Raw genomic sequence first — 22,166 nt, forward strand, 5'->3', positions numbered from 1 at the left:
GCACGGTCTACACGCTCTCATTTATCTTCCCCAATAGAGTTTACACGAGGGAATTACAAAGTTTTCACAAATTTTCGACTTCGAAAGCGACTTTTCTCACAATTCGTACTTTCATAGCCTCTCACATTATATTAGCTTCATCAATGGCAGAACATTCCAAACTACTAACCCCTTTTTAAACCCTCCATTATCACCATCATCATCTTCTCTTTCTTCTCTTCAATGGCAGCTCCGCATTTCTTGGAGCTGAAAATGCGAGGCCTAATTCTAATCTTTCTAATTCTGGGTACTTTCCATCAAACTCCCACATTAGTTTTTGGGGAAGAAGAGTTCAAAGGAGATTACAGAAAACTTTCTGGTATTATAATTCCTGGATTTGCTTCTACCCAGTTGAGAGCTTGGTCTATTCTTGATTGCCCTTATTCTCCTCTTGATTTTAATCCTCTTGATTTAGTTTGGCTTGATACTACCAAGGTAATTAACCCTTTTCCTCTTTTGTACATTCAATAATTTTTATTTATTAATTGGGTTTTTAGGTTTGATTTTGGAAATTATTTCTGGGTTTTTGTTGTTCTTGTTTTGAATTTTCTTGCAAATAATGGGTTTGGGTTAATGGGTTTTGCTTTTAGTGCAATACCCTTCATTTGATTTCTGAATGTGTTAAGGTTGTGCTGTTATTATTGATATAGTTTGTTAATTTAACTTTATGTATCATCTCTATTTAGAATGTTGCTTTATACTGTTCTTGAAGAGATTTTAGTTTGGATATGATTCTGGATCATGGAATTTCAAATGTGTGTTTGTTGCTTTATCTTATACTGAAGAAAATTCGATTGCAAATTTGCAAGGGCTCTGCAAACTGTTCATTATTTCTTTGCAAGATCAATTTTCAAATTAGTGGTTAACCAATACTTCATCAATAGTCACCCCTGTCATTTTCGATGTCTAGAAATTGTCGAATATCCTAAGATACTTCCATTTAACACAATCGACAGAAAGAGTACAGAAAGAAGACAACTAAGTATTATAATTTATATAGGGGTTTAAGTGAAACAACAGTAAAACCTCAATCTGTGGGTAATTGGGATAACGTGGTTAACTGGTTATTGATTCTAGATGGATGGATTTGTATCTTATCTTTGATCATCACCATGGTCAATTTGTCAAATTCCGCAAACCAGATGTAATGTCGAGTTACTAGTTGCCTAGCATGAAAATGTCCTATTATGTCTTAGTGATCAGTTATTGAACTTAATATTGGTAAATTCTAAGTTTAGAACACTCAGGTTTGTTCATTTGGTGACATTAATAAAAAGGGACTAATATAGATCTAAAGCTTTCATATTTGTTTGCAGCTGCTTTCTGCCGTAAATTGCTGGCTCAAATGTATCATGCTAGAGCCTTACAATCAAACAGATCACCCTGAATGCAAATCAAGGCCTGATAGTGGACTATCTGCAATAACAGAACTCGATCCAGGTTACATAACAGGTATACAATCGACATTTCTGTACATTATTATTACATACTTTGTATTTATTTGTAGTTTACTCTTCCTCCTCTCTATGTGTGTGTGTGTGTGTTGGGTGAAGAGCTTGTGTTGTGTAAAGGATCAATGGGGCTTGTTTTGTATAATAATTGATTCCTTTATCGAAGCAACTTTCTGATGGAGAAACTTTGTGAAACATGAATATGTGTATAACTGGAGATGATTTCTGGTCATACAGTCCAAGTGGGTTTTCCCCATCCAAAGAAAGAAAAATGACCAAGTATGAGCAAATATGAAGGGTTCTAACTTGTTAACCTTGGCTGACCAACCTCATGGACCTGTGTTTAAGTTGATACAGAAACATGTTTAAGGCTCAACATAAACTTGTACGGGTCTATTTTTGAAATGTACGTGACAATTACTGTAAACAAGCTGCTTGTTCCTTATATAGTTGCATTTTGTTTCATAAATTGTGATGTTGAGACATTTGTTATCTTAATAACTTATTTTTCACCAAGCGCATGATCTTAATTGTCAGGTCCCCTCTCTTCTGTCTGGAAAGAATGGGTCAAGTGGTGTATTGAGTTTGGGATAGAGGCCAATGCAATAATTGCTGTTCCTTACGATTGGAGATTATCACCATCAAAACTTGAGGAGCGAGACCTCTATTTCCACAAACTCAAGTTTGTATACATCCTATAATTTCATGCACACAACATTTGTTGTTTTTTATTTTTCTGGGTGGCCAATTTTTATTATACATGCTCGTTTACTTTGTAATTCAAACTCTCATGACTGCTGGATGTGTTCTGTGCTAAATATGCCTCTTAAATGAAAAGTGAGTGGGAAATAAGCAAAAATTCTATACGTTATGTGTTTACTCTCAGATCATTGAGAAGAAAGTACGTTGTTATTGTACTTTTCCTGTTGCTGCTGTTTAATCTGTCAAAAATTATTGTAGCATAATTGTTATGAAGTATTTTGTTATTTGACCTGCTTATTTGAAATTAAGGGTGTATAGGTGTACTGCATACATAAATCTAGAGTTCTGGATCATGATCCTCTTCACTTTTCTTTTTCTCTCCTGAATTTTCTTTTTTGGTCAGTGTTTAATTAAGAAGTTAAATTGAACACTACTTACTTTAATATCCATGGTTAATTATAGAAAATTTTCACATTCTTGAGCATATTCTGGGGTGGGGTGGGAATTTTAATGCTGTTTTGTTAGTAACCCTAAAAGACTGACTAAGGTATGGTGAAAATGTGAAATTTTCTTCTATCTTTCCTGTTCTCATAGAAAAGCCATGAATTATCTATGCATTAATAAGATAGAATTTGTTCACTTTTTAGATAACTTTTTCTGGCAGTCGCTTCTCATGCCTTGCCAACTCTCCAGTTTTAGTAGCCATTTTTACTACATGGTTTTCCTATACATATATGCACCCATTTTCATATGGAGTATGTTCAGGAATCAAAAGGTGCATTGGGTCTTTTGATGTTGTTGATGCTCTTTGTAGAAAGTTAGAAGTGATTAATGTAATGATGGTCATGATTCTCATGAAATTCTTCTCTCTGAAAACCTTCGTTGATTGGTAGTTGGTATATGCTATCTTTCCTCTCATACCTCTGTTGTCTATTAATCTTTAAATTTCTACTGATGCTGCAGGCTGACTTTTGAAACTGCTCATAAACTTCGTGGAGGCCCTTCACTAGTATTCGCTCATTCACTTGGAAACAATGTTTTTCGATACTTTCTAGAGTGGTTAAAGCTTGAGGTCGCTCCGAAAGAATATATGAATTGGCTTGATAAACACATCCATGCCTATTTTGCTGTTGGTATGCTTGCTTTAACCATTTATTTGAAAGAAGTTTTTTGCATGCACATATATGAATGATTTTGTCTTTCTACAGGAGCCCCTTTTCTCGGTGCAACTGAAACTATCAAGGCTGCACTTTCTGGATTTACCTTTGGTGTTCCAATTTCTGAGGTTCTTCGTTTCCTTTTGTATTGGGCTCATACGATATATGTTGAGCATAACTTTACCATGTGCTGTTTTTGCCTGCAATGTCCTGATGTCCATTAGACTGCCCATTAAGCATTAACTGGTTGGGAAATTGGAAATGGTCTGGAACCCTCCTTTCTTTGTTTTTTAGACGGGGGTGGGGGTTACAGAATTCAGAGGGGAAAATGGATCAATCCATTGACCAGAACACCTAGAGGGAAAAAGAAAATTAGTGAGCCATACATGTAGAAAAGAAGTTGAGGGGTCAATTCTCTTTCCGTATCCTGCTGACCCTGAACCAAATGGCTGTTTATAACTTTATATCTTTAGTGTCAAGTGCGTTTTCATTCTACATATCTTAAACTCTAAACACGTCTTTCTTATGATTTTATTTTTCTATAAAGATACAAAGAGAAGCTTTATTTAAATGCTATGGGAGATTACATCATAAGAGGACCAGGAGTCCTCTAGAAACTATTTATGATAAGATCATTGGCCAATCACTCTTTACATCATTCAATGGTAACTGCCAGAAAATTCCCCAAGGAATAGCACAACCTTACTCTGTAACCGAAAGATCCATGAATAGCATGTCAACTTGTCATTATATTCAGGAAATCCGAGCTCGCCTTAGACATTGAAGTTAAAAATCTTTCTTGTATATTTGTTCCTACACTCCTTGATTGTACAAAGATACTAACCTAATACAATATTCCATGTAGGGAACGGCTCGTTTAATGTTCAATTCTTTTGGTTCTTCGCCGTGGATGTTGCCATTTTCAAAATACTGTAAAACGGATGATAAATATTGGAAGCACTTTACTGAAAAAGGAAAGGAAGTTCATCATGCCTATCACTGTGAAGAAGAGGAGTTTAAGAGTAACTATTCAGGGTGGCCTACAAATCTGATCAATATTGAAATTCCTTCCTTTCACAGTGAGACTTTTAATACTCATACTGTCATACATATTAGTCTATACATGAAAGATGGAACCGTTTGCAATTCATTTGTTGTTTTCTTAATGTGTAATCAGGTTCTGATGCTCATCCATCTGTTCTGGATGTTATGGAGAATACTAGCATGGAATGTAGTCTTCCAACTCAGTTGTCCTTTACCGCTCGAGAGGTATCAGATGGAACCTTTTTTAAGGCAATCGAGGACTATGACCCAGATAGCAAAAGGCTTTTGCATCAGTTGCAAAAGTAAGCTTTCTGTTAGCTATTTTTGTTTAATTTTGATATTCAAATGGTTAGAGATGTAATCCATGACTTATTATCTACAAGGTATACCTAATGTTATTAACTTGCTCTTTTGAAGCTCTCCAAATGAGCAATATGTGCCCTAAGGTGAACTATGTAGGTTCTGTTAGAAGTAGGTTTCCTTGGAATCTTGCGTTTTATTTGGTTTCGAGAAGCTTAACATAATGTGAGCCATAATTTTGTTAAAAGATAAGAAGCTCTTCTTAGATCTTCTTTGGCTAGAGTCACCTTGGTATTACCAACCGCTATTAAATGGTTAGGGAAATTGTGAAGGTTTTTTTTTGTAACTGTAGTACATTGGTATTTCTGATTGCACTTTCCAGAAAATGTGGTAATAGGTCGTCTGTTTTCTGTGTGAGTGTGTGTTACTGGTAAGTCAGAATAAGCTTGTTTCACTTAATGTGTATACGTATATTTTTATCAGGTCATATCATGGAGATCCTGTTGTAAATCCACTCACTCCTTGGGACAGGCCACCACTAAAAAATGTTTTCTGCATCTATGGAGTAGATTCAAAAACAGAGGTATTGTATCCATTCATGAAAGGTTTGAGCTGGTTTATTTTTGTAAATATATTCTCTACCGTTTAGCTTGCTAATCTGTCATCACACTCATCCAATTTGTAATGTTCCTGTCAAAATTTTATGAAGGCTTTTTCTGATTAAAATTCATGCCCTCACATGTGCCAGAAATTTGATTTTCTATGGAATGTATGTGGTAGGAGGTCTTGATTTCTTTTCTCATTTGTGTGGTTTCTCATCCATATTTCCTTTTGTTTGTCCAATTTTAAGTATGATCCTACATTTAGCTTATAAAATGTGGTGCTGAATGACAGCTCTGGCATCTTGGCAATTGCAAAACAGGTTGGTTACTACTTTGCCCCCAGTGGAAAGCCTTACCCTGATAATTGGATCGTGACTGATATCATCTATGAGATAGAAGGATCTTTATATTCGAGGTAAGAAATACATATCATACATCCTATGCTTTTATATATTCAGCTTAGCTATTGTATGTGCAGATTTCTTTTCTGGAACTCTCTCTGACTTGTGATTTATTAACTTATTCAACATGAATCATTCATTGATGGCACTATATTGTATACCTGAAAGAAGACTACTTGGAAAGCTTTTGATAATACTTCTATTGGCATCTATATTCTATATTTTCAAATTTGTGAAGGGAACTAAATCCCAATTATCTGAAATACATGTCATCTCTGATTACTCTTTAAGTGTCCCTTTTTTATAGTGTTAGAAGTCTTAGAACTTGTTCTATTTTATTTATATAATTTTTTACCTGTAGGTATCACGATCCTGAACTTCTTAAAAGTAACACTATAAATTTATGTTTGTAGGTATGTATGTACATATGATTGATGGATTGATTGCTAATTATCCATTGTTATATCATGTGTGTTCGGTTGTCATCTTTGTGAAGATCACATTTTGATAAATGAATTTGCATTTCGTGAAATGTATTTATGTAATAGACTGGGAAATCTGAATATGAACTTGTAATTATAACAACAGAAATATAGAAGAAAGCTTGAAGGATTTTTGATTAATACGAAGATAACAGCTACAATGAAAGATGGCTAAAGCTACTTCCTTGAGGACTACTTCACTACACTACTACTACTACACTACTTACTACTTTCTCCAATATTAACCTCCCCTCTCCTTTCCCCCTCTTTCTCTATTTATAATAAAACTAAGGACTTAACCTAGAGAGTCTAGAATACCCAAAGTGCCCCTCCTTAAATCAGTTTATTACAGTTTAAGTTTTCTGGTAGTGTATGTATGTGTTTGGAGGCTATCTTATTTACTATTTTCTTACATCCAATATCTTCCACTATGATCTCATTTACTGTCTTAGTTAATAAGCTGTTTCATTTGAAATCCCACTGGTTATATCTTATAAACTACAATTCTGTCTTTTATCATCTCAAAGCATGGACTCTGTTTTAATTGTATTTGGCAAATTATATCTTCCTCTAGGTCAGGAAATCTCGTTGAAGGGAATCCAGGGGTTACAAGTGGTGATGAGACTGTAAGCCTCAAAAAACTTTGATTTCTATTTATTGGTTAAAGCATGCTAACTTTAGGTTGCTTACTTCTTTTGTATATAACCTTGTATCAGGTAGCTTATCATTCCCTTTCTTGGTGCAAAAATTGGCTGGGACCAAATGTTAACATAACAAGGACTCCTCAGGTATGCCAAGTCTTGTGAGGCATTAAAAATTCTACCTTTTCAACATTTAAACCTGTCATTACCTTCCTAGAGCCTATCAGCAAGCATAGTCTCCATTAAGGCATTTAAGGAAAGGTTGTTATCCTTGTTATTATACAGAAACATATTTGAGAAATTTGGAGGCATTCAGCACTGTAGTCAGGTTAGGAACCAAGCACGACATTTGTCAGGTTGGGATTTGTTGGAGGTAAGACCGTAAGATGCTTAGGCTGAGATGGTGTGTACTATGAACAAAACATAAGACCACAAAGTAGATAGGTGCATCGGATTTGGGAATAGTGGTTCACAGCAAGGAAGAGGGAGACCAAAAAATAGTAGAGAGGAGGTAACTATTCATATTTTGACCCACTCTGCGGATGTCTTTGACATTACATTAGATTATGCCTCAACAAGGAAATTTGACTAGAGGAAAGGTGTTATTTCTCAACCATATTGTCCATATACATTAGTATTGGCAAATAACCGAATTGGTCATGGTGGAACAGGTTTATATATGAACAGCAATTTTTTTTTTTTTTTTAAAAAAAAAAAAAAGAACAGCAAATGATTGAAAAGAAAATTCTTGAACACTGTATATTGGCAGTATTCTTTTCTAACTGCATATTTGTAAATGTGGTCCTCTGGCCTGTTCACCACTTTTATTTTAGAATTATGTCCCATTTGCCGCTTGAAGCACTCCTGATTGCTTATGCTTTCTGTATCACTTAGACGAGTAAAAATCATTTTGGGGTATATTTGCTCTAAGTCTACTATGTTGTTATTTTGCAGACAGAGCATGACGGAACAGATGTTCAGGTAGAGCTCAATGTAACACATGATCGTGGAGCTGACATAATTCCAAATATGACAAGGTCACCTAGAGTTAAATACATAACATACTATGAAGATTCTGAGAGCATTCCTGGAAGGAGGACAGCTGTGTGGGAGCTTGATAAAGGTATAAAATCCCTGGACTGGACTTTAGTGCGACAGAGAAGCTAGACACCTTTTATCCAGTTACTCTTTCAACTGATTTTAAGCTTTCCCTGATTTCTGTGGAAGTAGGTTGCTATGTTCATGATCAGTGAAACTGATAATCCATTGCAACTAGACTTTGGAATAGGGTACTACTTGCATTTTCCGGTTACATTATTAATTTATTATGTGTATTTATCATGCTGGGATTTTCGTGATGAAAATCTTAATTCTAGAAGTAGATGTGACAAGAGTTGAAACTTAGTATGCTGAAAGTAGCTCTTCTTTTCTAGAAAATGACTATTGAGATTTGATTGTTGTCCCTGGAGGCATGAGTCCTTAGACCTATGGTTAAAGTTTATTTTCAGTTACAGTAGCTGAGTAAGGTCTCAAGTTTAAAAACCCCACCTATCATTCATACTTTTGAGTTTTCAACTCTTTATCATCTATATGCAGAAAAAGGATTAATTAAGTGCTTGTAACCTTGAGGCATAATTACTACATCAGATATCAGAACTCTCCTTTCCTGTTATCCATGCAGGACAGCGTAGATATTTTTTGTTAAACAATTAGGGAGTATGAGCTTTCTAGTTATGCTGGAATACATGAATTCGTGTCTAACAGAGCTGGAATGCCTTCCTTTCTGTGCATCATGACATCATATTTTCCATGTGAACTTTTCTCATGTAAAGTGTTGTTCTTTCCATGTAGTAAATCACAGGAATATGGTCAGATCCCCTGCATTAATGAGGGAGTTGTGGCTTGAGATGTGGCACGATATTCATCCTGCAGCAAAATCAAAATTTGTCACAAAAGGTGATTTTTTTTTTTTTTTTTTAAAAAAACCTAGTTGGTATCTTAGTTATGTTACGTGTTCCTAAAATATGACATCAAATTGCAACAGCGAAGCGGGGACCTTTAAGAAATGATGACTGTTATTGGGATTATGGTAAAGCTCGTTGCGCATGGCCTGAATATTGTGAATATAGGTATTGTACATAATTATTGTTCTGATAGGTACTGAAGCTATGCCTTTTTATTTCAAATCTCAAGAATTTATTCCCTTGTGATGCAGGTATGCATTCGGTGATGTTCACCTTGGACAGAGCTGTCGGTTAAGGGATTCTTCAGCAGATCTTTTGCTACATTATATATAATTTCTGGTAATGTACTTACAGTTGATTTAGTGTTTGATTTGATTGCACATTTTTGGATGATTGCAGAAGTAATGCCTTTACTGTAAGAAACCAAAGAAAACTACCTAGCAATGAGCTTGGACCTCAGGGACTAGGGTATAGAAAAGCAATGAAACAAAAGAAGAGACCATATCCTCTATTTTTGGTGTTTGCTTAATACGGAGTAGTAGAATGAGTTCAATTTATTCTCCTTCAATAGCCTTGCTTGACAAATCATATATAGCAGTTGACAAATTACATAAGCCATAAAGCCCTTCTGAGCTGTGTTTGATTTCTGCTTATAGGTTATATATTTTCCCCCGTGCTAATCCCAGATTTTCATGTTCAGCTAACCAATTTTCTTGCTGCAGGAATTGATAAAGAAGGCGCTTGTTTGTGCACACAAATTGACTGTGTAGGAATTAGCTGTTGGGAGTTGTAGTCCGGAAATTAGCTGTTGGGAGTTGCACCTATCTCATTCTCTGTTGTATTTTTGCTTAAGCTTCAGATTGCTTAGTGATTCTTGACCACTACTGTGCATCCTAAATCTTCCACGAAGGCAAAACACACATATTATAGATATGAAATAGACATGTAGATCAGTAGACTGATATAATTCATTTCTGCTGTACATAATTCACCTTTGTAATATTTTTGTTGTGGCGAAGTTTTATTCAATGGATTCATGTACTTACATCTATATATTCATCGTCTCCGTAACTGTATTATTACTTGGAGAACTAATCAAATTCCAATTAGAACTACTATCAAACGTACCACGTTTTGAATGCTTCGAACAAATTCCAATTAGAACTAACTGTATTCAGCTCATATGAATGCTTTGAACAACAAACTTGGCATAAATGAATTGCCAATGCTAAGTTGATAGTTGTGCAAAGAGTGCCAATTATCATTTTTGTATCCTCTAAATAAGCCATATCTTGAGGGAACTAGAAGGCAATTAAAGAGACAATTGGAGCTGTAAAGGCAAGGAAAGCGTGGCTATTCCAATGGCAGCAATGATTTAGTTGCTAGCATCCTAGCAGGAAGCAATAGGAAATCGAGTTGAATTATTTGTCTGTACGATTGCAGCAATGACAGATGACATTGTACTTTGAAGATTGTTTTAGTGTGGTAGACCCTTAATCCATAGCCAGAAAGCTTGCATGTTTATAATAACATAACATTACAGGTACCAACTTAGGTGTTTGCGGTGCTGTTTAACTTCTAACCAATTCAAACCAAATCGTTCCGCAAAATGCGGTTCGGCACGGTTTGCAGTTTAATCATAATTTTTTTTCAAAATTATAATTATTCTTTTAGAACAAAACTTTTATTTTATTTTGAGATTGTTAATTTATAATTCAAATATTAAACTACTTTTTTTTTTAACCTTTAATTAGCTAATAGTCAAAGATTACCTCATATATTTTTTTAGTTCTTTAACATATTTTTAATTAAAATATAATATAAAAACCGCAAACCATATCAAAGTGCGATTTGATCTAATTGTTTTTTGAAACTACATCAAACCATGGTTATTTTAAAAAACCGCACCGCAATCATCAAACCACAAACCGCAAAATTACAATTTGGTGCAATTTAAACCGCACTCTGAACAGCCCTACCAACCGCAATTCGCTGCCCAACTCAACTCCATATTAGGTTAAGTTATCGGTGTCTCTCCAATTATACATCATATACTACTTTCTTTTATACTTCACTTCCTTATTTATACTTCATTGAAGAATTCTTCCATTATCTTACATTGTCATATACTACATTCTTTATACTTCACTTCCTTGTTTTACTATATTGAAGCGAATACTATCTTCCATTTTTAAGGAAGCAAATATTATCTTATTATTCTCTCTTTTATACATTTGAAAACAGAGTAGAAAATAACTTGTGACATAATTTGAAAAAAGAAAAAAGAAAAAAAAGAGAAGGTAACTTCATAGTAAAACTATCTTTTCAATTTCTTTAATAAATTGGAGCTGATAATGGCCGAGTTCTTGTCAATGTTTCAGATTCATAGGTATAGCCCTTAGCAATGGAACAACAACTTGAGTTGTAACATTCGGAAATTATCATAAACCTGATATACACACGATAACGAAAGTAACATAGCAGACATGTGCAATGAGACTCCCAGAGAGTATGAGCTAGCTTCTCTTTGTAATTTCAAAAGTGTAACTTAGCTCCATGTGGCATTTCTTGTCATCATCCACAAACTGCAAACAAGGGCAAATGGAATCAGGGAAAAATGCTCGATGAATGAAAGTACAGAAAGAAAGCTGATCTCTTTTTCCTGTTGTTATTGCATTGTGATTTGTGATTACGTGTTTCATTATCTTGTTGTCGATGGCCCTCAGCTTGACAATGACGACTTCAGCTACAGCTAAGGGTTCTAACCCTACTGTTTCAACTTTAACAAAATCTTTTAATACAATTTCAATTTCGTAGGCCATTGGTTGCTAGCATCTTGTCATGTTTGGTAGTAGGATGTATATGTATTAAAAACTTTTGCATAAAAAAGGACAATAAATTAAATAGGCAAACTACAAATTCTGTGGGTCTGTAGAACAATATATAGCCTTCATACGTGTGCACAATAGTGGAACAAAGAATGATATGTGGGTTAGTCTCCCCATTTGTAGTATATAGTTTTACTTGTGCAGTTGAGGGTTTTTTTTTTTCCTTAAACTAAGTGGTGAACCCTCTGCTTAAAACAACACAAATAAAATCTTGGAGAATAGTAGGGTGTACGTAGTGGAACTTAGCAACTTACCTTCAGTTTTGCCGAGTAAACTCCTCTTGCTAGAGCACCAGACGGGGTAATCTCCTCATCTAGGAGGTGCACATAGGGTTGCTGCTGTGGAGCAAAGGTGCCTAGCATTCCCTCACTTTGATCCACTAAAACAAATGGAACAGCTAATGAATACAATTATACATTGGTTAAAGGTAAGCTGAGAAAACCATGATAATGACAAAGTTCTATACACAACTACGACAAAAATGGCAATTGTGCATAAAAGTGACTAGCTTCCTATAATTAGACCTGATGAACAGCCTGAAACATAGAGCAAATTGCACAAGGCATACTCTCACAATAACCCACCAAAACAAAATCAATATCTAATCAAATTCTTCCAACATAGGCCACATTTAAAAGATGAAACACTGCACTTCACATTGAATAACATTTCAGAAAGTCTACTCAGGAAAAGATTTTTCCAAGTCTGTAATGACAGTCACTCACCCTACAGTACATGGGCAGGCGCAGGCCCAAACACATTTTCATAAAAAAAAAAAAAGAGTTTACATATTATCAGCTATTCCTTTTCATTGATGTCACTCTTCCTAAGTTCCTATTATGTTCTTGTACAGTAAATTTCCACTTGAGTTCACTCAGAAGAGGACACTGCAACGGAATAGCGTAATAACAACAATGTAATAGGAGTAAGGTTGGATGATTGATTGATAAAGCTTAAAGCTTGCAAAAGGTTTCCATGGCTTTAGGCCATGACTCTCCAAGGTTCTCTTACAATTTTCTGAATGCCCTCTACTTTCTATCCTTCTACTACTTATACTACTACAGCCTACACCAAAATGGCAATTTAGCCTTAATTAATACAAGTACTATTGTTTGTCATATTACTACTTTAGTCTAGTACAACAAAAGGCTAAAGCTGCATGTCCCCTTGCTGCTCCTTAACGGTTCTCTTCCCTCTCTTGCGCTGCTTGTGTCTTGCTGTTGCTGTTGTTAAGTTGCAGCCCCTGTTTTTGTCTTCTCTGGTACACCAATGTCACGGGAGGCTGAGAGTGTATTGCAATACCGCCCCCCAAAAGTGCCACCTTGTCCTCAAGGTGGAAGCTTGGGAATCGCTCTTGGATTGTCGCTGCATCCTCCCATGTAGACTCAAAATCCAGAACCCCTAGCCACTTGATTAGAACCTCGAGTCTGCCCTGCTGCTGCCCCCCTTTTCTCCGCACCTCAAGCACATTCTCCGGTTCCACTACTAATTCCAACTCTGAGGTGATTTGAGAAGGAATCGTAGGAGAGCTAGGCACAGCACCAATTGCGCGCTTCAACTGAGAAACATGAAACACGGGATGGATTTGGCATTGCTCTGGCAGTAGTAGCTTGTAAGCAACTTGTCCCACTCGCTGCACTATTTCATATGGACCATAGAACCGAGCCGCGAGCTTTTCATAAGGCCTCCTCGCAAGTGAGCGTTGTCTATACGGCTGAAGCTTGAGAAATACGAAATCCCCAACCTGGAATTCCTCGTCCCTACGCTTCCCATCGGCATTTTTCTTCATAATTTGCTGCGCCCTTATGAGATTAAATTTCAATTCATCAAGCATCATATCTCGCTCCTGCAGTAACTCTTCGGCTGACCCAACTGCTGACTGCCCTGCTCCCACCCTAATCAATTTGGGCGGTTCCCTTCCATATACTGCCAGAAAAGGTGTAGTTTGGGTGGATGATTGGGGTGTGGTGTTGTATGAATATTCGGCCCACGGAAGCCACTTAGCCCAAGTTTTCGGTTGACCACTAGCAAAGCAACGGAGATATGTCTCCAATCTCTTGTTCACCACCTCGGATTGGCCGTCCGTTTGGGGGTGATAAGAGGTACTCCGCTTCAAATCCGTACCTTGCAAACGAAATAGCTCTCTCCAAAAAATGCTAAGGAACACACGATCCCTATCCGATACAATGCTAGCCGGAATGCCGTGTAACCTCACAATCTCTCGAACAAAAATCTCAGCCACGGTGAAAGCAGTAAAAGGGTGTTTCAAACCAATGAAATGGGCAAATTTTGACAGTCTATCAACAACCACTAAAATTGTATCGAACCCCTTTGATTTCGGCAAGCCCTCTACAAAATCCATGCTTATATCCTCCCAAATCCTCTCCGGGATTGGTAATGGTTGCAACAACCCCGCCGGAGGTTGTTGTGAAAATTTGTTCCGTTGGCAAACCGTACACCCACGAATGTAATCAGCTACATCCTTCCTTAAACCGCCCCAAAACCAATCCGCACCAATCTTCAAATATGTCTTAGTTTCTCCGGTGTGCCCTCCTTCCGGTGAGTCGTGATAAGCCTTGAACAAGGCTGCCTTGTGTTTAGAGTTCCTAGGAAGAACCACCCTCCCTTTGTACAATAATTGACCATTATCCACAACATAACCACGAGGTCCCTGCCCTTTTTCGATCTCACCATTCAATTTTTGCAGCCCTTCATCCTTCATTATTTCCTCCTTCAAACTACTCCAATCTATTACTTGCGTAGCCACAAGCGCCCCACACTCCAACTCACCTTCTTCTCCTTCATCTCGGCCCCTCCTTGATAGAGCATCCGCCACCCGGTTAGCCACCCCGGGTTTATATTGCAAATCAAAGTCAAACCTGATAAGTTTGCGCACCCATTTTTGGTACTCCATACCAATCTCACGTTGTTGTGTGATATATTTGAGACTTTGTCGATCACTCCGGATAACAAATCTCCTTCCCAAAAGATAATGCTTCCACTTCTCAACCGCTAAGCATACAGCCATCAACTCCTTCTCATAGATGGATTTACTCCGACCTCTAGGGCCGAGTACCTTGCTAAAGAAGGCCACCGGTCTACCTTCTTGCATTAACACGGCTCCGAGCCCTCCCCCGGACGCATCCGACTCTACAATGAAACTCTTGGAGAAGTTCGGCATAGTAAGTACCGGAGCCGACACCATTGCCTCTTTCAAGGCTTGAAACGCTTCCTTGGCTTCCATTGACCAACCGAAACAATCCTTCTTAAGCTGCTCTGTCAAGGGTCGAGCAATATGGGCATAATGATGGATGAATTTTCTATAATAACCCGTTAATCCCAAAAAAACCCCTTAATTCCCTTAGAGTTTTGGGAGTGGGCCATTTAACCATTGCCCCCACCTTCTCAAAGTCCACTGCCACACCCTCACTTGAAATTATATGGCCCAAATAAGCCACCTTAGCTTTCCCAAATTCACATTTTTTATAGTTTGCAAACAGTGAGTGTCTTTCTAGCATGGCTAACACTAATTGCAAGTGAGTTACATGTTCCTCCATACTAGCACTATACACCAAGATATCATCAAAAAATACAAGAACGAATTTGCGTAAAAATGAACGGAATACCTCATTCATCAAGGATTGGAAGGTCGCCGGAGCATTGGTTAAACCGAAAGACATCACCAAAAACTCGTAGTGCCCTTCGTGTGTGCGGAAAGCCGTCTTATGAGTATCCTCCGGCCGAACCAAGATTTGATGATACCCCGCCTTAAGGTCGAGTTTGGTGAACACGCGAGCTCCATGTAATTCATCCAAGAGTTCATCAATCACGGGAATGGGATATTTATCGGTGACCGTCTCCTTATTAAGAGCCCGATAGTCCACGCAAAAGCGCCATGAACCATCCTTCTTCTTGACAAGTAACACGGGGCTAGAGAAAGGGCCGGTAGAGGGGCGAATAATTCCGGCTTCCAACATTTCCCGAATCAACTTTTCAATCTCGTCTTTTTGGAATTGCGGGTACCTATAAGGTCGAACACTCACGGGGTTGCTGCCCTCCTTGAGTATTATCGAGTGCTCGTGGCCCCTAGTTGGTGGTAACCCGTTGGGCTCTTCGAAAACCCCTTTGAATTTCCCCAACAACTCACGAAGAAAACAGGGCACGGCCCCCCCTGTTTCTGCCTTCCCCTGTTCTTCCAGCAAGTTCAACTCAACCAATACCCCACTTCCCTGCTTCCGAATGGTTTTAATCATTGCCTTGAGAGTAATGCCGGTTTTTGCTAGTGTGGGATCCCCTTTAATTGTTACCATTCTCTCTCCTAAAGTGAAACTCATCTCTTGCAATCGCCAATTAGTAAGGACGGAACCCAATTTCTCCAACCATTGGACTCCTAGAATCACATCGGAGTTGCCTAATTTCAGGGGCAAGAAATCCTCCACAATTTCAACCTCGGCGGTGAGCTTCACCCGCACTCCCACGCACTGTCCTTTCCCTTTAACCGTCTCACCATTACCCAAATACACTCCGAAAACTCCATCACCAGCAATTATCAACCCGAGTTTATCCACCGCTTGAAGTGCTATGAAGTTGTGCGTCGCCCCGGGGTCGATCATGACCACCACACTCTGCCCATTAATCTCCCCCAAAAATCGCATGGTTTTCGGGTTGGATAATCCAACAATAGAACACATGGAAACGGAAGTATTTGTGACTTCGTCCTCAGTTCCGTGGTTACTCATGGCTGTCAACTCACCTTGCTCTTCGTCTTCCTCCTCGTCTACAAGAAGCACGCTAAGCCCCTTAGCAGAGCACACGTGCGTGGGTCCAGTCCAATGACCATCGCATTTAAAACACAAGCCCTTGGCTCTTTTTTCTTGGATTTCTCGCTCCGTCAGCCGCCGGACGGTGCCGCTGAATTGGGTGGAGCCTTGGCTGTTGCGGTGTTGGATGGGTGTCGTGGGTTGAGTGACAGAGCCAGAGGGGTAGAATAGCTGGGTTGACTTGCTCGATTTTGAAAGTTGGGTTGGATGGGGGTGTTTGTGAAAGAGGTGGGTTGAAAATTTGGGTTACTAGTTTGGGCTGGGCTCACACCTAACAATGTTGAAGCTGGGCTTTTGTTAAAGTACGAATACGGGCCGGGTTTGGTATATGCTCCACCGGGTCTTTTAAGTGAGCTGACCCGATTCCTTTCCTCGACCCGGATTGCCAGGTCCATGGCATCCTCTAGGGTCATCGGGTTCAACATCCGGATTTCAGCTCGGATCTCCTCTTTAAGTCCATTCACGAACTGCCCCTTCATTATACTCTCCGGAACGTCAGTTAGCGGCGCCGCCTTCTCGATAAACAACCTCCGATACTCCACCACCGTGCTCGTGTGGGTCACCGCCAGCCACTGTTCGTGTAGGGTCCCCGAGTTAACGGGTCGGAACTGGTTCAGAACACGGCTCTTCATGTCGTCCCACCCCACCATGGGTCTCCTCCTACTCTCCCATTGGTACCAAAGAAGCGCGTCGTCGTCCATCGCCACGACTGCTGCTTGTAATTTCTCCGTTTCCGACAAACCGTAGAATTGAAAAAATTGCTCACCCCGGAGGATCCACCCGTCGGGGTCGGAGCCATTAAAGGATGGCATTTCCAGCTTCCGGTATCGCCAATTTCCACCCCCCTCACGGTTCTCTTGGTTGGGCTTTCGAATTCCTCCCCCCGCGCCGGCGTCCCAGTTGCCAAACCTGAGACCTCCACCTACGAGTGGTGTTTCTCCGAAATTCCCCTCCCCAAAAGGCTGATTTATCTCCCTGTTCTGCAAAGCCGCCATCATCGCCCTCATCTCTTCGATAAACTGGTCCTGCTTGCGAGTTAGAGTGTTTTGGATTGAGTTTTCCCCGTCTCCGACTTTCTCGAGAATTTCCTCCATTCGCTCTTCAAGCGCGGCCACCCTCTCCGGGGTCACCGTCAACGACGTCGGCGGCATTCTGCTCTGATACCAAATGCAACGGAATAGCGTAATAACAACAATGTAATAGGAGTAAGGTTGGATGATTGATGATAAAGCTTAAAGCTTGCAAAAGGTTTCCATGGCTTTAGGCCATGACTCTCCAAGGTTCTCTTACAATTTTCTGAATGCCCTCTACTTTCTATCCTTCTACTACTTATACTACTACAGCCTACATCAAAATGGCAATTTAGCCTTAATTAATACAAGTACTATTGTTTGTCATATTACTACTTTAGTCTAGTACAACAAAAGGCTAAAGCTGCATGTCCCCTTGCTGCTCCTTAACGATTCTCTTCCCTCTCTTGCGCTGCTTGTGTCTTGCTGTTGCTGTTGTTAAGTTGCAGCCCCTGTTTTTGTCTTCTCTGGTACACCAATGTCACGGGAGGCTGAGAGTGTATTGCAAACACCCAAACAGTTGCTTACTAGAGTAGCAAAGTTTACATAGGGGATAACAATAGAGGAATACACAGTTGTGGAATCAAATCAGAAGGAGATTTTGAAGCTGCTAGAAACCAGGAACTTGTGCATGCAAGTTCAAGTTGTTCATGTACAATTAACCAAACCAACAGCACAGTAATATCTTTAGTTAATCCACGGATGAGTTCACTAGTAAAATCCATGGATGAGGCTTGTGAAGTGAACTTGGTCAAATTCAGCATAAACATTCTGAATTTTGGTAAAAATATATAGAACACGCATGAAGTGAAATTTTAATAAGATGATCAATTTTCAAAGTAACTTATGAGTTGAGGAACTAGTTTCTATGTTACTAAATCAGTTTAGAAAATTTGAAATCACATGCTGCAACAAAACAGCAAATTTTACTGCAAATGATCTCAACTAAAGCTGAAGTTCAGAGACCAATTTCGTACTTAAACAACAACACTCACCCTGAATTCCTGCTCTCCATACGGTATTAGAATAGGAGAGACCAGAGACGATGTTGTACTTGATGGTGAAGGCTAGCTTAAAACGATATTGAGAACCCTCTTTGAGTGAAAACAGAACTTTGCTGGCCTGGCTTTCGTCCAAAGGCAAAGGAGTATTATTTTCTCCAAGCTCATCAGATATAATTCCTATGGAGTGAAATGTTACTTCAGGTTCCACTTGACCTAACAAAGAAATGCAAAAGGATAATATTTATAATTAGTATACAAGAAATTCAGTGCAAAGAGGCAAAAGAAAGGCAACAAAAGGTATCCAAAGGCCAACCATTTATATCTCCTTCAACACAGCCTAGTAGCTTCTCTTTCCACCTCCTTAAGCTCTCATCATCCTGCGACAATATGTAAATTTAACAATTATACATGATTTGATCCATCAACATGGATGTATAATAAATCTAGAATAAGAGCAAAAAAAAAGTAGATACACTCTATGTGTAAAATCTCCTTCCAATTTCCACAACAAAATGGAGAGAAATTACACATCTATTGCAAAGGATCGTTTTGTAAAATCATGTCATATCTTTAATATTAAAGGTAGAAGCCGTAGGAGTGAGGACAACATGACCACTACCTCGACACATAGGGAGTAAAATAAAGCATATGATATAAAGTGCTAAAATCAATGATTGCAGCATCTAAAAATTCTACAAAATGACAGCGAAGTGTGTTCAGTTTACCCCAAAACTATATACTTACACATTGACAGTATATAGAAGATGAAAATTGAATTATGCCTATAATTTCAGGACAATTTGGGATATTCAAAAATCGAAATTGCATAACACATTCAACTCAGTAACTAAAACACACCCCAAAGTAATCAATTTAAGCCTGCCCGTTGCATTTTCGAATTTCGAATATCCCAAAGTACATCATTCATTTAGCTTGTTCCTGTCCCAAATTCTCAGTACTTCTTTCACACAAAACAAGTGCACTCAAGGGTTCCTAGAAGTAACCATTTAACACATCGAATTTCGAAGTAACACGAAAACAATACGAGTATAATCCTAATACTTGTCCATTTTTGTACTTGATTATACTTAAGTACACTTAATACGTACTATATGCATAGGTAAACAGAGCAAATTAAACCCTAGAATTGACTTTAACCCTCTCCTATTTATTGCATCATTATTCAACTGTACATTAGTTTGATATAAAGTTCGACACAGTTGTTACAAACCCAGGATCAAATTATAAACCCAGAATCAAATTAAAAACCCAGAAAACCCAGAACATTTTATTATAAATTAACATCTCAAAAATCAAAATAGCATAATTTAACCAACAAATTAGTACCCAAAAATTAAAAAATCAAAATTAAAAATAAAAACCTTGTCTTTCTCAAGATGGTGTTGAAGAGGAACAAGAGGGGGAGGAACAAACGTAGCAAAAGACCCATCAATTGCAAACTCTTCAACTTCTTCTTCCACATTCTTCTCTTTGTGTTCTTCCCCAGAAATTGAAGATGACCCAACTTCTTCTCTTTTCCCGTCTGCCATTTTTGACTCACTACCTTTCACTCTCAATCAACCACTCTTTCTCTTTCTAGGATGAAAATGAGCAAAAATCCAAAAAAAAAAAAAAAGTTTGGGGTTTGATTTGGTGGGGCGGGAATGTCCCTGTTGTGTTCTGAATTTGGGTGTATGATTCAAGTGAAAAGAGGTGAACTTTTTTAAGATTTGTCTGCGTCACTCTATATTTTTTGATTTTGTCGGTCTATTCATACTGTGTTTTCTTTGTAGGGACTAAAGACTAACGGCTCGTTTGGGTTGCTGCACCTCGGCCCGAGTGTATCTAGACGAATAGGACTTATGTGTTTTACATGCGCATAAAAAGGTAATTTAGGTTTTTACTACTCCCTTCGTTTTTTTTATATGCATTACTTTTTATTTAGAGTTGTTTTTTTATATATGCATCACTTCTATATTTGGTAACTTTATACTATATTTTATTATCTCTCTCTTCTCAAATACCCAACTCAAAATATTTTATCATTTCACTCTCTTTCATGGTCCCACTTATATAATTAAATAAATCATTCTCTCTCACATACTATCTATTTCATGACCTACATTGTACTTTTATCAAAATAAATTAATCATCCACTTGTCCCACTTGCACAATATAATATTGAAGCAAATAACTTTCCTAAAACTCCGTGTAAATGCAAGTGATGCATATAAAAAAATACGGAGGGAGTAATTTTTTTTCTTTTCTTTTAGTGGTTCAGTGGTACATTTAATAAACCATTATGCATGTAGTGGTAGTTTTTGTCATTAAATTTTCCACCACTGTTTTTTCTCATGTTCTCGATCTCATTAATCACAAAAATGTCATCCTATTTGTTTCATTAGCATGTAGGCCTTATGCATCCATACTTCTCCCCTCGGCCTTCCCACTTCTGGAGTGATGGATTTGTGTGTATATTTGTAAAGAAACTATTTGTAGTAGTTATATTCCGTAGTTGATATGAAGTACATGAATCAAAGACTTGGAAAATAAATTAGGTTGATGCTCTAAAACGTTGTATAAGCTAATTAGGGTAGGTTAGCTATAGCTGTTAGCTTGTTATACAATGGTACATCTTTCACCAATAAGGTAAAGGGGCCAAAGTTTAAACTGAAAACTATTTAACTATTACGGCTTATTATTTTACAATCATATTTACGTAAAACTTTACATGTTAAATTGATAAATTAAAAATTATACAAGGTCTCTAGAGTCTCAATGAAATTCTTCCCAATGAAAATCTTCCCTAGATTTACATATTAAAATACAAATTACTAGTATCATGTGTCCCTTTTGCCATTTTATTTTTATTTCCTTTCCCTTTTAAATTCAATTAAAATTGCTAATGTTATTTCTTTCTTATTAACGATTATATATATTGTATGAATAAAAAATAATGCCCAATACTTCCTTTCACTTTCAATTCTTGTTTTACAATCAATATTGTGTGTGTTACTATCATAAGGATTAAAAAGTATTAGATGTGATTTTAGATATTTCGGATTAGGATTTTAAGAATATATCGTTCAATTCGTGGATATATATTTTTTATATTCATATTAGGATTGATTTGTTAAATAATACAAATATCAAACATTATGATATAATTTACTAAATCAATCCTAATATCTATATCAAAAATATATTGCAATTTACTAATGATATAATTTTCCTAATATCCAATATCACGATATTGTGCCAAAACATAATATAGTACATTAGTACTCCATCTCTTTTGAATCCAACTAGCTTTCTGGCCCGTGCAATGCACGGCTTGTTCATAGAAAATTGCATTGAGAGATGAGTGAGGAAATACCAATAAATAATTATGAGTGTAATATGTAACTGAAAACATAATTAAATAAATAAAAATCTTGGGACTTTAATTTAAAATGAGACTTAATAGAAAGAAGATGGAGGGACTAAAATCAAAGTGAGAAAATAAAAAGGTTGAATTAAAGAGGGGAGATGAAAATAAAGTATTTAATGAAAGATTTAAGAAGAATTGTATAATTAAAAATAAAAAATATAAAACGACATG

The 22,166-nt window shown here is 37.6% G+C and overlaps 2 protein-coding genes across 3 annotated transcripts; one reads left to right on the forward strand and one right to left on the reverse strand.

Annotated features, from left to right (window-relative positions):
- LOC145616629 (phospholipid--sterol O-acyltransferase-like) lies at positions 1 to 9,834 on the forward strand. Of its 2 annotated transcripts, XM_081671386.1 has the most exons (16): positions 6 to 474; positions 1,356 to 1,491; positions 2,028 to 2,172; positions 3,156 to 3,325; positions 3,401 to 3,477; positions 4,215 to 4,428; positions 4,527 to 4,695; positions 5,177 to 5,276; positions 5,616 to 5,710; positions 6,753 to 6,804; positions 6,895 to 6,966; positions 7,774 to 7,942; positions 8,671 to 8,775; positions 8,864 to 8,948; positions 9,035 to 9,122; positions 9,506 to 9,834. In XM_081671386.1, exons 1-15 carry the CDS (start codon positions 223 to 225, stop codon positions 9,114 to 9,116), a joined length of 1,923 nt encoding a protein of 640 aa, XP_081527512.1. In that variant the 5' UTR covers positions 6 to 222; the 3' UTR covers positions 9,117 to 9,122; positions 9,506 to 9,834. The 2 variants fall into 2 exon arrangements, 1 of the variants encoding a protein (XP_081527512.1); XR_014107669.1 differs by lacking the exons at positions 9,035 to 9,122; positions 9,506 to 9,834 and having other exon boundaries at positions 1 to 474; positions 8,681 to 8,775.
- A 1,305-nt stretch (positions 9,835 to 11,139) lies between these two features.
- LOC145618198 (rho GDP-dissociation inhibitor 1-like) lies at positions 11,140 to 20,212 on the reverse strand. The gene is made up of 5 exons (XM_081672981.1): positions 19,948 to 20,212; positions 18,879 to 18,942; positions 18,557 to 18,778; positions 11,926 to 12,050; positions 11,140 to 11,368 (listed from the first exon to the last, which is right to left on the reverse strand). The coding sequence occupies exons 1-5, from the start codon at positions 20,113 to 20,115 to the stop codon at positions 11,300 to 11,302; spliced, it is 648 nt and encodes a 215-aa protein (XP_081529107.1). The 5' UTR covers positions 20,116 to 20,212; the 3' UTR covers positions 11,140 to 11,299.
- Between the last annotated feature and the right edge of the window lie 1,954 nt (positions 20,213 to 22,166).

Source organism: Chenopodium album, chromosome 26 (genome assembly GCF_948465745.1).
Source record: "Chenopodium album chromosome 26, dcCheAlbu1.1, whole genome shotgun sequence".
Taxonomy (NCBI): domain Eukaryota; kingdom Viridiplantae; phylum Streptophyta; class Magnoliopsida; order Caryophyllales; family Amaranthaceae; genus Chenopodium; species Chenopodium album.

What these genes read in the sequence shown, in the direction of transcription:
- LOC145616629 (XM_081671386.1), top strand. Translation starts at nt 223, where the DNA reads ATGGCAGCTCCGCATTTCTTGGAGCTGAAAATGCGAGGCCTAATTCTA. An exon ending in CTTTTGCATCAGTTGCAAAA is followed by an intron (nt 4,696 to 5,176) that starts GTAAGCTTTCTG and finishes TATTTTTATCAG; the next exon opens with GTCATATCATGGAGATCCTG. An exon ending in ACATAACAAGGACTCCTCAG is followed by an intron (nt 6,967 to 7,773) that starts GTATGCCAAGTC and finishes GTTATTTTGCAG; the next exon opens with ACAGAGCATGACGGAACAGA.
- LOC145618198 (XM_081672981.1), bottom strand. Translation starts at nt 20,115, where the DNA reads ATGGCAGACGGGAAAAGAGAAGAAGTTGGGTCATCTTCAATTTCTGGG. An exon ending in ATGGAGAGCAGGAATTCAGG is followed by an intron (nt 12,051 to 18,556) that starts GTGAGTGTTGTT and finishes CATTTGTTTTAG; the next exon opens with TGGATCAAAGTGAGGGAATG. An exon ending in TTTACTCGGCAAAACTGAAG is followed by an intron (nt 11,369 to 11,925) that starts GTAAGTTGCTAA and finishes CCTTGTTTGCAG; the next exon opens with TTTGTGGATGATGACAAGAA.